The sequence below is a fragment of the Meles meles genome, chromosome 16 (genome assembly GCF_922984935.1).
Source record: "Meles meles chromosome 16, mMelMel3.1 paternal haplotype, whole genome shotgun sequence".
NCBI lineage: Eukaryota > Metazoa > Chordata > Mammalia > Carnivora > Mustelidae > Meles > Meles meles.
This window is the reverse complement of record NC_060081.1, coordinates 44,768,334-44,785,909: the sequence shown is the minus strand read 5'-3', so window position 1 is coordinate 44,785,909 and position 17,576 is coordinate 44,768,334. Positions and strand designations below refer to the sequence as shown.

The following is a 17,576-nucleotide window of genomic DNA, read 5'->3' as shown; positions in this document are numbered from 1 at the left end:
ACTGTAATTCCATTCAGAGTCTAAAAATAGGACTTACAGACCCACTTCTCTATTCTCTCTTGATAGTATGAATGTATATGATGTCATTTCAATTAAGGAATAAAAAATTAGAAATAGAAGGACACAACATTTGGGGATATGGAGTAATCTATAAATCAGTAAACAGTTTAAAAAGAAGAAGAAGAAATTGTTTGGAAAAGATTTTCCTGAAATTACACAATCTCCTTTTTTCTCAAAAATATGTCAGGGTAGGTGCTATGGTGAGTGCTGTGAAATGTGTAAGCCTGATGATTCACACACCTGTACCACTGGGGCAAATAATATATTACATGTTAATAAAAATAATTTTTAAAAAATGTCCATTTCCCTATTAGAACATAAATGGATATAATTATCATAACTTTGTAGCTTTGAATCTTAAAATTTCTATCAGGATACCTAGATATTAAAGGACAAATGCATTTGGTATGAAATTTTCAACTTACAAATGTAACCAGTAAAGTTGTCCTTTTCGTCCTTGAAATTTGCATGCAATAGATAGTCCCCAGCATGTGCTGGGGTTGTGGTTATAAACATTCTTTCTTATAGGCAATCACAACTCCCTCCCCGGAAATGATGCCAGGCCACTGAAAACCTAATGATGTTGCAAACCAGACTGTGGCTTGGGTGCAATCACTAGCCATCAAATCCTGCAGATTCTATCTATTTTTCCCTGGAATGGATCAGTTCAAGAGAGGAGTAAGCCAGACCAGTAGCACAAGAAGGTCTTCCACAAAGCCTTAGCCCTAGTCCTCCTGTTCCCTCAGGAAATCAGCTCTATTCCATAATGGGAAGAAGAGCAAAGAACTCAGAAAGGATAGGAGAATAGGAAAGCTCCCCCTTGGTTATTCACTGGTTCCTCATTGACTCCAGGATAATGTGTGAGTTCTTCATCCAGACACTAAAAGGTCCCACTTTCTGTGCCCCACTGGATTTGCCACCTTAACACACCACAGGGAGTAATAGTGGATGGGATTAGGAAGGTAACAGGGAGCAGAGCGCTCAGAACGTTGGCTTTGACCCTAAGTGAGGTGGGAGCCATTATAGATCAGGCAAGAGTGACAAGAACTGTCATGTGTTTTATTTTCACGCATTCTCAAAAACACCTACACTCCTAACACAGACCCATTCATCCTGAGTGCCCTCTCCAGGCATCCATGCCCAAAGCACTTCCATGCCACCTCCGGTGCCCAGCTTCGAGACCCCTCCCACGTAAACTACCTTGATTTCTCCAGCAAGATGTGACTCTCCCTCTCATTCTAATCTTACAAATTGCCCAAAGTACTTGGCTTAGACCAAGGTTTTGTAATTTCTGCCTTGTACTATTAGGAGTTAGATGACCAAAAGTTAGATATGTTTTGCTTTGAGCCGCAGCTGGATTGTCAACCCCTCAAGCATGGCTTTTACCTTCCGTAGAGCAAAAGCGGTGCTGTCACTGCAACTGTGGGAGGAGCCAGGCGGCTCCACAAGCTCAGCAACTCGGTTGCTAGGCCCTCGGCTGTGTGACAGCCAGCCAGCTGCCAGGAGTTTTGCCAATAGGTTCAAGATCAAGTTCATCCACATTTCTGAAAACATGAGTGGGGATATTCATGTCCAAAAAATGCAAGACCAAATTATCACCTCACCACTTTTCTCTCCAAAACTCCTTTGATATAAACATCTATTGTTACTTTTCAGATGGAATCCTGCAAAGATCCTTGTGTCCACCGCTCATTTGGGGACTTACCTCATGTTGCACTATCATCTTTGCTACCTTTCTGGGCCACTTTTTTTTACTTCCTTCCACTAAAATGTAAATTGTTTAGGGATGGAGGCCTCACAGTGTTTTCTGGGGACCCACCTGTCCCCTTACTGGTAGGCCCTTGCTCCAAAACTATGTGCAGTGGACTATGTTCATGGCTCTTCCAGCCTTCAATTGCTAAGAAAATACAAAAAGCAGGAGACCAAAGGTAAATTGCTGCCTCTGTTGTAACAGGATTTTGTGCCGCTTTATCAAAACTTTGAGAATTTTTACACGCGGAACCTGTACATGAGAATCAGAGACAACTGGAACCGGCCCATCTGCAGTGCCCCGGGGCCTCGGTTCGATGTGATGGAGAGGGTGTCGGATGACTACAACTGGACATTTAGGTGAGGCAGCCTTCTGGAGGGTCTTGGTTGAAAGAAATTCTTCCCAGGAAATCATAGCGTGGGCATTAAATTACAGAGCTGATAAACACCAAACCATGGAAGTTGCTGGTCTTCCATCATTGAGCCTTTTGCAAGCCCTGGTAATTCCAGTGGGGGAAGTCATGGTTATTCAGTTGCCAAGGGTGACTGTGTTAGATTAAAATAAAGCCTATTTCAGAAAGTACGGGATACACAGAGCTAGCCACGAAGAGCCTTTTCAGCCTTATTGACAATTTTACCCCCCTACTTCTTGCTGAAGGAGGCAGTGATTACCAGGGCTCTTTCTCACTTACAAAGTTCTTGCTGGAATTTAAACAAGAGCACAGGTGTCACAGAAGTGAGCAGCCAAGGAAAACCAGGGCTAAATGATACTCCATGGCTTGTGATACCTTTTTCCAATACTCTGCCCAGCTTCATTTTTGGCGTTACTATCCTCCAAGGGCAGACCATTTTGTATTGACAGCAATGCACACCAGAAAGGAGAAACAAAACATATGATTGGGGCCAGACCCAAGATCTCCTTGTATGAGTCTTCTGTGGGGCACTAGGATGATGTTAAATGAGAAAGTCCTTTGTGGTATTCTCTCTGCAGATTCACTGGAAGAATCATCAAAGATGTTATCAACATGGGCTCGTACAACTTCCTTGGCCTGGCTGCCAGTTACGATGAATCTATGAGGACAGTAAAGGATGTTTTAGAGGAGTATGGCTTAGGTGTGGCCAGCACCAGACATGAAATGGGTATGTATGTTCATCATTTTGAAATTTTGTCCAGTTGGGTCTCAGATTCCCTGTGGTAATTTCTCAAACCTAGATCACATCTAGACGGTGTACCTCAAAAAGCTGTTATAAATTGCAAATGAGAAAGGTACCTGAAGGTCTTTTTGGAAATTTCAAACATTATGGTCTTGCCAGACAGTTTTTAATTACACGTTTAAATTCTCCAGAAAGAATGAAAACATAGTCAATGGCCTCTTTCCTATGGAAGCCAGATATGGAATAGGAGTTCCTGATTCAGCAGACTCAATGAACCAGAGAAGCCAGGCAGAGATAAAAATCATAGTTTGGACTGTCTGCAGCCTAAGTTCTTTCTCCACTTCTTCCTCAGCGTTCTGAATGGCTAGACTTTGTTTATCTGCTTCACTTGGTCTCTGGCTCAAGCTCTAGGAAGAAGATTTTAACAGTTCTCAAGCAAACGGTGAGAAAGCAAAAATAGAAGCCACCCACACTAATTTTAAGCAAACAGAAGACTTGGTAACAAGGATGGATATGAGCACTCAGAAAATAAAGAAGTAAACGGGGTTCATTTGAAAATATTGTGCAACAGCAGCTGTAAGCTTAGCCTAGCACGCAAGAATTAGTAGCACAGTTTTGAATGCCACTTATTTCAAGAAATGCAAATAACTTTTAGAAAGCATAAGCTGTCTAGTCTTAAGAAAATGTTTAACAGTGCCTGTGGATGGTCAATGAAAATGTGAGAATATAGAGGCTTACCAATTTAGCAACCAAAAATGCTTCTTGAGGAGCCCAAAGTAAACGCTTAGGAACATTTAATCACTTGAGTACCTTCCCAGAGCTTTTAAAAATAGTTTCCAATGTTCTGGAGGGAAAAGCCCACACACACAAAAAAATCATATTACAAAATAGGAAATTAAAAAAGAAATCAAGAGGAAGTATGTAAAGCACAGTAAAAGGATAGAAGACCACACACAGTGTCTTGGCCAAAAATATGTGAGAACAGCATATTTGCCCACTGAAAGAAAAGGACTGAGATTTTGCCAAAAACCCAAACTCAACTATGTGCTTTAATCACAAACAAATACAAGTAAATTTAAATTATTCCTAAAGGTGAAAAGTAGAAAGAGGAGTCCCACCCAGACACCTGGTTCTCTCCTCCCTGCTGCAACCACCACTAAAATGCACTCAGTACCCAAGAGGGCGGTCAGTTCTATAAAAAGCACAGCAAAGAGCCCAAGAGCAAAGCTATGTGTCCAGTTTGCATCTCCAAGTGCTAGAACTGAGCCTGAAATACAGCTGAGCTGTGAGGAATGAAACATTTCCAGACACAGACGTACAAATTGCAAATGCTGTGTTTAACATGTGGAATGATGTGCTGCTGTTTATTTTCATGTACACCTAAAAAACACTGGCACGCAGAATCAAGGGAGGCTTTGGCTGTCTTGTGGTCAATTTAACTTTCCATGGGCTGATGGAAGGGATGGCACGTTTTTCTGATATTCCAAATACGGGGCAGAGTGAAATGGCAATTTGGAGTCATCATCAAGCGTTTGAAATGCCTGATACATTTTTATTTCTTACCATCTATATTCATAGGGGCCTTTTTATTAGCATTCTTCTTGATCTGGGAGGTCTCCTTCAAATTATGTGTCATATGTCATATCTTTGGTAATTACAGCCTAGTTTTTCCTAAGAACTTTCCTTTTATTTATTTATTTATTTTTTCCTAAGAACTTTCTTACTTTCCTTTTTTTTTTAATTTAATTTTATCTATTTGACAGAGAGATCACAAGTAGAGAGGCAGGCAGAGAGAGGGGGAAGCAGGCTCCCCACTGAGCAGAGAGCCCGAAGCGGGACTCGATCCCAGGACCCTGAGACCATGACCTGAGCCGAAGGCAGAGGCTTAACCCACTGAGCCACCCAGGCACCCCTCCTAAGAACTTTCTTAATGTACTGTGAAAGATTAGAAATTATTGAGAATTGTCATGTGTGATATTACGTTGTTCTAGACCAAACATCTTACCAAAAGTTGAAGAGACTGCTGCTCAACATCCTCTCCTGAAGGTGGTTTGCCTCCAGACTTTCAGCTGGAAAGTCATTTGAATAACTGTTTACAGATTCTAAAATTACCTGGATTTTTAGATTTTCAGCACCAGATTGAGAATTGTTCATGACGTTTGAGTATTAACATCAAGCAATATGCAGTAATAGCTCCATTATGCAAGATATTTCCACATTTGTTCTTTGAGTTTCTTCATCGGAAAGAACTATTTAATTTTTTCAGTACATGGAAGGCGTTTGTCTGAATATGTTGGTTTCACAATGAAAAATGTAATGCAAGCAGCCCCTGAGGCGAAGTAAATGTATAATTGCTTGTTCTTTCATATAAGCGAAAGAGTAAAGAACAAGCTGAAACTTGAAAAAAAAAACACACACACACACACACACACACAAATAACCTAAATGGGTGGTATGAATGCAAACACAAATGAAAGCAGAAATTAGCTTAAGCTTATTAGTTGTTATTAAACATAAGAAGAGACTCACCGGGGTCCCTGGGTGGTTCAGTGGGTTAAGTCCTCTGCCTTAGGCTCAGGTCATGATCTCAGGGTCCTGGGATTGAGCCCCTTATTGGGCTCTCTGCTCAGCGGGGAGCCTACTTCCCCTCCCACCCCGCCTTTCTGCCTGCCTCTCTGCCTACTTGTGATCACTGCCTGTCAAATAAATAAATAAAATCTTTTAAAAAAAAGAGACTCACCTTATAAAAATTATGTGGAGCACCCATAATGTAGACAGATTCAACTCCTATATTTTCTATGCCTCAATTAACACATGCAGACAAGATGGATGTCTATCTTTCTGTACCTGGAAATTAGGAAAATGAATGATGAGAGGCTTTGGAAGTCATGTCGGTCAATTTAACATTCTACAAGCTGATTAGAAATAAAAACAAGACAAATAAAATAATGATAGGAGACCACAAAGTACCGCTCAGTCCTTGCAAAGTAAAAAAGGGAAGAAGGGAGTGAGAGAGGGAGGGAGAAAGGAAGAGGGAGGGATGGAGGGACAGAGACGGGGAGGAAGGAAGGAAGGAAGGAAGGAGAAAAGGAAGAAAGAATAAAAGGAAAGTAAAGAATGAGGGAAGAAAGGAGAGAAGGAAAGAAAGAAGGAAAGAAGGAGGGGAAGAAGGAAGGAAGGGAAAGAGGGAAGAAAGGAATGTGAGAGGGCAGGAATGAAAGAGGGAGGGAGGGAAGGAGAGAAAGAAGGAGGGAGGGAGAGAAGGAGGGAAAGACGGAGGAAGGAAGTGAAGGAGGACAGGAAGACATAGAACATGAAGGACACTGACTTTTTTACTGACTTTCATTTAATATTTATATATTGAATTACAAGCCTTTAAACATATTGCCAATATACTTCATCATTTTAAATACTTAGTTAATTTTCACAAAAATTTACTATATTTTATGCCATAAAGAAAAGCTCATTAGATTGCAAAAAGTGGAATCTACATAGGTCACATTCCTGGATCATGGTGAAATAAAGCTAAAAATAAATAATAAAATAGAAACAAATCCTTTTAAAAAAAAAATCTCTGGAAGGTTTTAAATCCTTTCCATAAAGGAAGACATAGAACATGAAGGACACTGACTAATTACTGACTTTCATTTAATATTTATATATTGAATTACAAGCCTTTAAACATATTGCCAGTATACTTCATCATTTTAAATACTTAGTTAATTTTCACAAAAATTTACTATATTTTATGCCATGAAGAAAAGCTCATTAGATTGCAAAAAGTGGAATCTACATAGGTCACATTCCTGGATCATGGTGAAATAAAGCTAAAAATAAATAATAAAATAGAAACAAATCCTTTTAAAAAAAAAAATCTCTGGAAGGTTTTAAATCCTTTCCTAAGAGATTCTAGAATCAAAAGGGAAATGAAATTACATTTGCATCATATACAGAAACTAACAACTATGAGAACACCATCAGGTCCAGCTAGCTGTGTACTCAGAGAAAAATATATAGTCTTACCTTACTAAAGAAGAAAGATTGAAGATAGTAAAATCAGCTACCCATACAGTAAGGAATAAAGGGTAAGCAAAAGTGCTGAATTATTAAAAATAAAAACAGAAACTTAAAAATTAGAGAAGAAACATTTCTATCGGGCTGAGGCATCTGTGTTTTAATAAGTCGCTAGAGGTGATTTTGTTGAGCGGCAACCAGAGTGGGCAACCACTGAACAAAATTTGACAAACAAGCACTTAACAACAACAAAAAAAGGATGTAAGGAATTGACACTGTAAATTCAACAGTATACTCAAATAACAAGATACCATGATCAAGTAGTTCTTTTCAGGAACTATGAGGATAGTTAGCTGAATAATAAAACAATTCATAAGACTGAAAAATCCTAGGAGAAAACATATGATTATCTTGATAGGTGACACTAAAACATTTATAAAATTCAGTATCTGTTCCTAGTACAAATTTTTTTAAAGATTTTACTTATTTATTTGACAGACAGAGATCACAAGTAGGCAGAGAGGCAGGCAGAGAGAGAGAGGAGGAAGCAAGCCTCCCTGTAGAGCAGAGAGCCCGATGTGGGGCTCCATCCCAGGACCTTGAGATCATGACCTGAGCCAAAGGCAGAGGCTTAACTCACTGAGCCACGCAGGCGCCCCCCAATACAAATTTTAATAGAATAAAAATAGGAGATCCAGAATGCAATAAAAAAAACACCTACTTCAAACAAAGAGACTGTGCTGTATTTTGTGATGAGACACTAGAAACTTTCACTTTAAAGTCAGAAAAAAGAGGAAGATGTGTTTATCCACCATTTTTATTAACCTGGTAAAGAACTAGACAACGTAATTTCATTTTTCATTCTTTAAGTCTATACAGATTTATTGAAGGACTACCATGTGACAGAATAAGAAGGATGGGTATAATAAGAGGTAAACTAACCATTATTTGTAGATGATCTGATTGCTCACCTCTCTGGTTTTCAAGCTGTGATCTGTTGAGGAGCAAAGGGAACCTCTGCAGGGGCTCTTCATGGGGCCACCATCAATATTACTGCTCAAGTAACTGATCTGATCAATATGAGAGGGAGCTGGGCAGAAACAACGGAGTTTGGGTCTACTTTCTTCCAATTTACAAACTGAATGATCAAAAATTTATTAGAAATAATAAATACCCAATAAAAAACTCAATAAAGACTTACTGCATGTAGACCAACTTTTAAAATTCATAGTCAGTAATTAACAATCAGAAAATATATTGGAGAAATTATATTATTAATAAATATGAGCAAAACTAGCAAACACCTAGGGAATTCTGTTGAAAATATCTAGAAACTCTTTGAAGAAAACTATAAAACTTTTGTAAAAGACTTAAAAGAAGACTTGAAAAAATTGAGGTAACAAATCCTAGAAGGGAATGACCTGGTGTTACACTTCTATCAATACTTCTCCAAATGGATATGTAAATTGAACACCATCCCAATGACATTAATAGATGGGGCGAAGAGTTGTGGAGTCTAAATTGAAGTCTAGAGACAGACACAACTTGGAATACTCATTCGTATATGATGAGAACAATTTTGAAATCAGTTGGAAAAAGACTGATTATGTCCTACGTAGTATTATGATAACCAGCTGATCATAGAAAGAAATAAGTTAGATCCCTACCTCACATATTATATCTCAGTAAATTCTGCTTGTGTAAATTGCAAATGCACCTGAGATTGAAATATAAAAAATAAGAACAACCACCACCAGAAATAACTACATAAGTAAAATAGAAACCGAATGGATAACTGAAGTGATGAATGAATGAACAAATGAAGAAAGAGCAAAATGAAAAATGAAAAAGAGCAAAAGGACCTCAACAATTCAAATACAAAATGCACGTGTATGCTTTCCCTGGTTAGGGCCCTGCTAAAATTGTCAAGCTCTCATTCCTTTGATGAGTGCAACCCCCCTTTCCAAATCCCTTCAGGCTGCTGTGACAAAATATCACAGCCTGGTGGCTTGTAAACAACAAAGTTCATTTGTGAACTTTGGAGATTGCCAGCATTGTCAGGTGAGGGCTCTTTTCCATGGTGCAAACTTCTGGTTGTACCCTCACGTGGTGGAAGGGAGAAGCCAGCTGTCTGAACCTCTTTTATAAGGACACTAATCCTATTTACGAAGGCTCCATCTCTATGACCTAATCACTTCCCAAAGGCCCCACCTCTTATTACCATCATTTTGGCCATTAGGTTTCCAGTACGAATTTTGGAAAAGACATAAACATTCATCCACAGCAGCCTCTTTAAACCTGTCATTTGTAATCGCCCTTCAATTCTGTAACCCATAATGACTTCCAGTGGAACTCACCTTACCTAACTCACCTTACCAGGCAGTATGTCTTCTTAGTGGGAGGGATCCATTTGAAATGACTTCCAGGCTGACTCCATGCAACACAGGCCACCCTTGTTTGTGGAAAACAAGCACTCTTCCCTGCTAGAGGGAAGACAGCTTGCTCCCACCCCAGCCTCTAGACACAACTTCTTTTCCTTCCGACTTGCAAGCCTCATTCAGACAGTAGTCTCCTGTGTCCCCATGCTCCAGAGAACCAAAGAAAGCACATCCAGAAATCATAGGGGAAAAGAGCCAACAAAATGAGGCATTTAAACTTCTCTACATAAAAACCATGTCAACAAAGTTGAAAGTCAAGGAACAAAATTAGAAAAAGTTATTTGCAAAATATAAGACAAAATGTTAATATTCTTAACATGAAAGACTTACAAATCAGAAGAAAAAGAATATCCCAACTTAAGAAGTGAGCTAAGAATTTGCAGCGATGTGGATGGATCTAGACGGTATTATGCTAAGCAAATTAAGTCAGTCGGAGAAAGACAATTATCATATGATCTCTCTGAAATGAGGAATTTGAGAGGCAGGGCAGGGGCTCATGGGGGGAAGGGAGGAAAAAAAAAATGAAACAAGATGGGACCAGGGAGGGAGACAAACCGTAAGAGACTCTAAATCTCAGGAAACAAACTGAGGGTTGCTGGGGCATTGGGGGGTAGGGATAGGCTGGCTGGGTGATGGATATACTGGGGAGGGTATGTGCTATGGTGAGTGCTGTGAATTGTGTAAGCCTGATGATTCACAGACCTGTACCCCAGAAGCAAATAATACATTATATGTTAATTAAAAAAAAATAAGTGGGCCAAGATTTTGAGAAAGTCAAGAGGTAAAACATGCGCAGTCCAAATTGTGTAATGTTTCTCAAGCTTTTCTTTATCACTCTCTCCTCTGATATTTTAATATTGCAGATATAGCATATATCTGTTTATGTAGGTCATGGATACCTGTGTCGTGTACATAGAGTAAGTTATCTGTCCTTCCTCCAAGAACAGATTGTCAACCCTTTGGGACCAATATCATAGCTGTGGAGAATGCATACGATAGTAATTACCCTCCAGGGGAAGTAGATGGTGACCAGAAAGGGGCATGATGGGACTTCTTGGGTGCTGCCTGTATTGTTTTTGAGGGTTTTTTTAATGCAGTAATATGTGTGTGTTCACTTTTTGAAACCTCATAGGGCTCAATACTTACAATTCGTTCTCTTTTCTACATGTATGTTATAGTGTAATGAAAATTTTACATTAAAAAGTAGATCCAGCACACAAAATGGCAATTAAGGAAAAAAGGAAATATAAGTAGCCAATGAAAGTGTGGAAATACTCTGTCCCATTAATAGTCAAAGAATGATTAAGACAGAGTTACCATTTTCCACCTAATTGACAAAAGTTAAAAAAAAAAAAAAGTAATATCCCATTAGAGACACCTGGATGGCTTAGTCGGTTAAGCATCTGCCTTAGGCTCAGGGTCCTGAGATCCAGCCCTGCATCAGGCTCCCTGCTCAGGAGGGAGTCTGCTTCTCCTTCTTTGGTCCCTCCCCCTCCTGGTGCTCTCTCTCTCTCACTCAAATAAATAAATAAAATCTTTAAAAAAATAATAATATCCCATAGTTTCAAAGGAATAAAGAAAAGGACACCCTTACATACTGTTGAGAGAGTACGTTGGAAGGCAATTTGAAAATATATCAACAGAAAGCCATTTAACTCAGCAATTTTGTTTCAAGAAATTTTGCCTTAAATTTTTTGAATAAGTGTTCTAAAATGTGTGATCTAGAATAATCAATGTAATATGCTTAATAATAGTAAAATTCGGGGAAAATAAGAGTTTCCAACAATAGGAAATTGATTTAATATACTTCATAGATCTGTTTAACATAATGCTATTTAACCATGCAAAATTACAATGCAGTTTCTTAGCAGGGTGGTTGAGAACAAAGGCTCTGGAATTAGTTTGCATGGATTCAAATCCTCATTCTCCCCTTTAACTAGCTAGGGCATGAGATAAACTCTATGCCTTCCCAGTCCTCAATATTCTGAAAACAGAAAATACATTGTTAAGAGAATAAAACAAGTTACAGAAGGGTATGTTTACTATGAATCCATCTTTAAACATATATTTTACTTGAATATTTGCATTGATAAAGATGATTATATTTTATTTTATAGTATCTTCTGATTTTTCCACAATGAGCTCATATTTCCCCAGTTAATGATTTCCTTGAAAGTCAACAGGAGTCTAAAATGAAGGCACAGACTTATGAAAATAGTTCTGGCGTTTCCAAGACTTGCCCACTGAATCAGACTGACCAAATTTTCCAGTCTCCTGAAGGGACCCCACAATGGGCTATGTGGATTCTTGAGTTTACACCAGTGATTCTCAAGCTTTAGCTTACATCAGATACCACCTGCAAGGCTTGGAAAAATACAGGTTGTTGGCGCCGCCTACAGAGCTTCTGGTTCAGCCCTGTTGGAATAGAACCCAAGATCTCACATTTCCAATGACTTCCCAGGTATTGCCCATGTTGCTGTTCTGGGGACTACACTATGGGAATCAATGGATACTATCTAGCATGGCTGACGTTCTTGACCAAATTAGTCAAACATTTTCCAAAATGCAATGGTCTTTTACTTTATGTGGAGTGAGTGCCACATGTGGCCGGGGGATGAGATCTATAAATAAAAACTGGAAAGTAGGTAAAAGACAAGCCAGAAAATCAATGCAGTAAGTTAGTTTTGATCACTGAGGACATCCTGCCACACACTGTTGCTCTAGATTTCCAAATCCAGGAAAGGTTAAACTCAGGCAAACAGAAGAGAAACTTTTGTTTCCTTTCTTCCCCCTCCCCCCACTTTTATTCTTCAAGGGTGTTTAGTTTCTTGGTCTGTCTTTCCCTGCTTAAGAGCAGATATGTTGTAACAAAATATTATTTGGAAGCCTGTGCTCTGTAAGTCCTTTGTGCTGGAGCAACTATTAGTCAGAGGTTCATTTCTAAGAAAACAAATTCATGAAATGCCACAAGGAAAGCTCGTCTCTACTAGGAGACTTCTTCCTTTGAGAAGGAAAGCCTTGTGCTTGATTCAGCTCAACAGGGAAACTTGAAGACTAAGCACACCTCAAAACTGCTTGGTGGAGAATATTCATTCAAATTATAGTTACACCTTTTAAGAAGTAGCCTTCAAATATTTTCATCTTAAAGAGACCAGAAAGGACACATTAACTCAGCAATCGATATGACTGGCTATAATGGGAAATCACTTTCTATTTTCAAGTTTGACATGTGATTTTTATACTATTGTAATGTACAAACTTGCTGAAATTTCTATTTCTCAGTTTGAGAACATGGTCCTAAATCACTTGATAGTTTGTCTCCCTCTTTATCTTCTTAAAGTTTTCTGCTAACATCTCATTCAAATTTGCAAGGCTCTTTCTGTGTTTTTTTCTCAAATATTTGTGTCTAGGTCCAGGAAATGTACAGTCTCACTAGTCTGAACTATTGAAAAAGGGGCCAGCCTAAGTCTGCACACTGTCTAAATTAAATCAATTTCAAATAAATATCATCTTATGGCCTTCAAGTTCCTATGCAAATAAGCAGCTTCTAACAAATTGCTACCAAGTAGAGATTTTGTTTTCTTTTTTTTAAGAAAGCATTTGTAATTAACACAGTTTTATGCAAATCAATGCCATAAACATGCTCTAAAGCTGTGCATTTGATTAAATATGCTGTAAACATCCCCACATCAATTAGTTTCACCTTCTTAATTTACAGCAGCAAAACTCTTCTTCATAAACAGTGCCGGTTCCTCTCTGACCAAATTATTATAAATTCTGATTAATGAGATTTCATTCCATTTCTCTCAAGCCTCTTTATTTTCCTTTAAGAGTATTTGTAAAGGAAAACAGACTCTCAGAGGAATTTTTTAGAGTAGGAAAATGAAAGTACCTCTTGGTTTCTGAAAGCCTTTGGGCAATTTCCTGATACCTGTTATAGTTCTGACAAGGTAATTACCCTTCTCTTGACAATGACAGAAATTACAGCACAACCAAATTGCAACTAGCAGAGATATTTCTGCAAGTGTAGATTTGGCCTTGTAAGTCAACAAAGCCAAGCAGGCATAACAACTCCGTGAGATATCCCAATAATTTTATGTAAGTAAAATACTTGCCAGTGAGGTAATACCTGGGTTCACTGAACAAAGTTGAAACTCATAGAATTTCAGAATATGTGGCTTTTCCACCACCTTCTCTCCACCCACACAAATAACATAAAATGAGATACATGAAGCCTAGGGTTTTTTAATAAGCTGCCAATCAATGTTTTTTGTGGTCAGTAGGTTGAGAAGTCAAAAGTTAGAGACCAGTTCTCCTGAATCCCACCAAAGAACTTGTGACCCTACTCCATACTGTTCATAGCTAAAATCGGAGACTATCCCCATGGAGAGTCACCAGACTATTCTAGCTGCCTCCTGCTTTTGTATTGCCTGCATGTCACAAGTCGTTTTTATACTTTTAAATGGTTGAAAAAATAAAAATACTATTTTGCAACTTGTGAAATTACATAGAATTCAAATTTCAGTATCCATAAATAAAGTTTTATTGGTACACACCCAAAGCCATTCCTTTGTGTATTGTCTATGGGTGCTTGCACTTTACAATAACAGGGTTGAATAGTTGTAACAGAGACCATCTGGCCCACAAAGTCCAAACTATTTTCTCTCTGGCCCTCCATAACATGTTTGCTGTTGTAGATAAGCACCTGCCCTCATGGCAACTTAGGAAGAAGAATCCTCTAGATTTATTAACAATTGTCCAGATTTCCAAATCCAAGGCACATCAATGTACATCAAAGTTTGTCTCTTTTTACTTCATTTAGACAAGAAATCTTGTTACATCCAAACACATTGAGGATACGGATTAACTTTCATTAACATCAGCACCTATGTATATCCTTTTTTTTTTTTTTTAAATATTTTATTTATTTGACAGAGAGAAATCACAACTAGGCAGAGAGGCAGGCAGAGAGAGAGGAGGAAGCAGCCTCCCTGCGGAGCAGAGAGCCCGATGTGGGGCTCGATCCCAGGACCCTGGGATCATGACCCGAGCCGAAGGCAGAGGCTTTAACCCACTGAGCCACCCAGGTGCCCCGCCTATGTATATCCTTTATAGCCACTGATACCAACTTGAGGAAGACCAAGGGCATTGTCAATGTCTGCCCCTAACTTCCCACATCCATGTCCCCAGTTCAAGCAAAGTGGCTCAGATTGGGATGCTATCCATGGCACATTTGGAACAGCCAGGTGAGCCTGCTGACAGGTTGTCACGACAAATGCCAACTTTCTCCTAGATCAAGTCTAAGAAACAATCTACAAACAGGACAAAAAGGGACTACAGTCACAGTTTGGAAAATAGTCTTCACAGGTACCGCACGGGAAGAATTGGTGGTGGTGAAATAGGCTTATTAATAACACCCACACTCTACTATTACTCAGCATCCATTTGAAAGTCAGCAGTTTTTATGTTCTGACTAAAAAGTATGAGCCAGTCAGTATCAGTAAAAATCCAGCAGAAGTACACAGTGCATAAACATAATACTGGTATTTTCTCCTGTGTATGATTTTTATTGATTTGACTGATGGCGGCAAGCCCAGTGTTTGGCACATGGAAATACCATTGAGAGAGCTGGGAAGAGGAGACATCCAACGTGTATTTATTCTTATTCACAAAGCAGGTTTTCAGTATCCCACTGGGCAAATAAACCTTCAGGATGAGAACAAGTGTCAGTATATGCACAGCATAGCAATTTGGAGAGCCACTGTCACTAGCCAATTTGTGACTCTGGTTGACCTTCAGAGACTAAAAAAACACTAAAGTCAGAAAGAAGTAAAAATCACTATGAATTTATTTGTACCTTGGGTAAGGACTGCAGCCCTACTTGCAGGGGTTAAAAAAACTTCCCATATTTACATAACAAAGACAACATGTTGAATATAATTATTAGAACCGCCCAAGTACTCCAACCACCAACTTCAGCTTGACCTGACTCAGACATCTCCGCCCAATTAGGATCTGGCCTGAATGTTTGCAGCTCATCAAGTTTTTGTGACTGCTTTGTTTCCCCAAGGTCTTCCTGCATTTTAGTTCTTCATTGTGAAGAGCAGAAGGAGGAAAGCAACACTCAGTTAATACACACGAGCCATACTTTCAGTATTCCTTAATGAACACCCCATCCAGACAGCCCAGTGTAACTTTTAGAGGCATGGCTTCCTGACGTAGAAAACGTCCAGACATCCTGAGACTCTCTCATAATTGTTTATTAAGTTTGAGCTGTGAGCACCAAACAAAGATATTCTATAAAAATGGGAATTGGGAGTGGGGACTGTTATTTTCCACAAATGATGGTAAGCCCCTAGATGCAAAACCACTCGTATCTCAGCTGTAAGATATGTGGTTATAAGAATAGGTATATTTGAATATTAGTTTAATCTCTGCTTGACCACTGGAAATCCAGAAGAAGACCGGATCTGGAAACCTAATATGGACACTTGCATTTCCTCTCTTCTTCCTCTGCACAAGCCAGGGCTAATGATGAAGACTCACAGAGGGCACTTTCTCAGGATGTTCTTGGATATACCCACTTTTAGTAGTTGCTTGGCTGTTTCATTGCTTAAAACACATTCTACATTATCCTAAGGACTTCTAGTGATACATCTGTTATAGATAAACCCCTGGATGGCAGACTTGGAGAAGATGAAAGTGGAGGAAGACATCACAGAGACTCACTGTCAAGTTCTACTCATTATTTCTGGGTGACTGGGCCAGGACACAGTTGTCACCTGACTCTCTAGAAAGGAAAGGGGAAATTTACCAAGATAGCAATGTTTGGGCACCCTCCATCCTTGCGGAGGCCTTCTTCAGTTATGGTTGTTTTCAAGGTGGAGCTCATTACCTAATCACCTTGTTGCCCTAGCATCATGTGAGTCTTGACCTTCATCCCTGTGACATCCCCTATTCTGGGGTTATTCTCCATCAAAAGACAACATGCAACTCAACAAGCTCCTACTATTTACCAGTGCTGGGCTATACTGTGTCAGTACTCTGTGGCTGCCAAGATGAACATCCAACACACAGTATCAGCACTCCAAGGGCTCTTTCTGTAGTAGAGAAGAGGGCTTCATGAATGTTCAACTTAGTGCTAAATCATTATGTGATGAAACTTATGTGATCTCAGAAGAAAATGGCCAAATTTGCCTGGGGAAACTAAGAACAGCATCCAAGAAAAGACATCATATGTGGTAGACATCAAAGAATGAGTAGGATCTACAAGAAGACCATTATGTGGAGGAAAGACCATTCCCAACACCAGGGAAGCCTAAAACAGCACCTCTCCCAATCTCTCTGGAAATTTCGAGGAGAGGTAGCCAGAGGCCACTCAATGGTTTAGTGGAAGAGCTTAGGCCAGAACCCCAGGCTGTCATGCCCAGACCAATGGTCTTTTCATTACATATCTTTGGGGCCATTTTCCTTGGGATACAGTCTCCATTAGATAAAAACAAATCTGATGAGTGATTATGTGCCCATGTTTTATCTTTAAATTTTAGTATTTCTTTTCTCTATGTATCTTTTGTTAATAAAGTTTTAAAGACAGTTTAGATTTTTAACTCCCTACCCCCCAAAATTGATTCTGCTAGAATACTTGTTTTACTTTGGTTTCTGACAATTTGGGGGTAAATGAATTTTAGATCAAGAAGAGGGCCATCAACCATCTGTTGTATGACAATGTGACCACTCAAGAAGGACAAAGATGATCCATGAAATGTCCTCTTTCATATTAAATGCAAAATAACCCTGAACTCACTAATCCATGACTTCTTAAGTTTAACTCTTCACCATGTTAACACAGTAAGCAAGATAATTTACCAATTTAATAAAATTCTGGTATCACACTATGTATAGTAAAATATGTTGACCCTTAGGTTGAATAAAGCAAGTTTATAGTAGTCCCAAATATGCTAACAGTATTCCTCTAATTTAAATCTAAGTTAAATCTGCTTCTATGTTCTGTGGTTGCAAATTACAACATCTCTCCACTTGTACATTTTTATATTCTGTCAAGTGTATCATGTAGAGCAGCACTGTCCAATAAAAATATAATGCAAAACACATGTGGAATGTAAAATTTCTAGTAGCTGGGGCACCGGGGTGGCTCATCGG

The 17,576-nt window shown here is 39.0% G+C and overlaps 1 protein-coding gene across 1 annotated transcript in view; it reads left to right on the top strand.

The window, feature by feature from the left end:
* SPTLC3 (serine palmitoyltransferase long chain base subunit 3) overlaps nucleotides 1–17,576 on the top strand; it is a 134,177-nt gene that overhangs the window by 45,878 nt on the left and 70,723 nt on the right. The window contains exons 3-4 of the mRNA XM_045980168.1: nucleotides 2,015–2,169; nucleotides 2,801–2,949. Of these exons, the coding sequence (XP_045836124.1) occupies nucleotides 2,015–2,169; nucleotides 2,801–2,949 (304 nt within the window). The remainder of the gene's footprint in view (nucleotides 1–2,014; nucleotides 2,170–2,800; nucleotides 2,950–17,576) is intronic.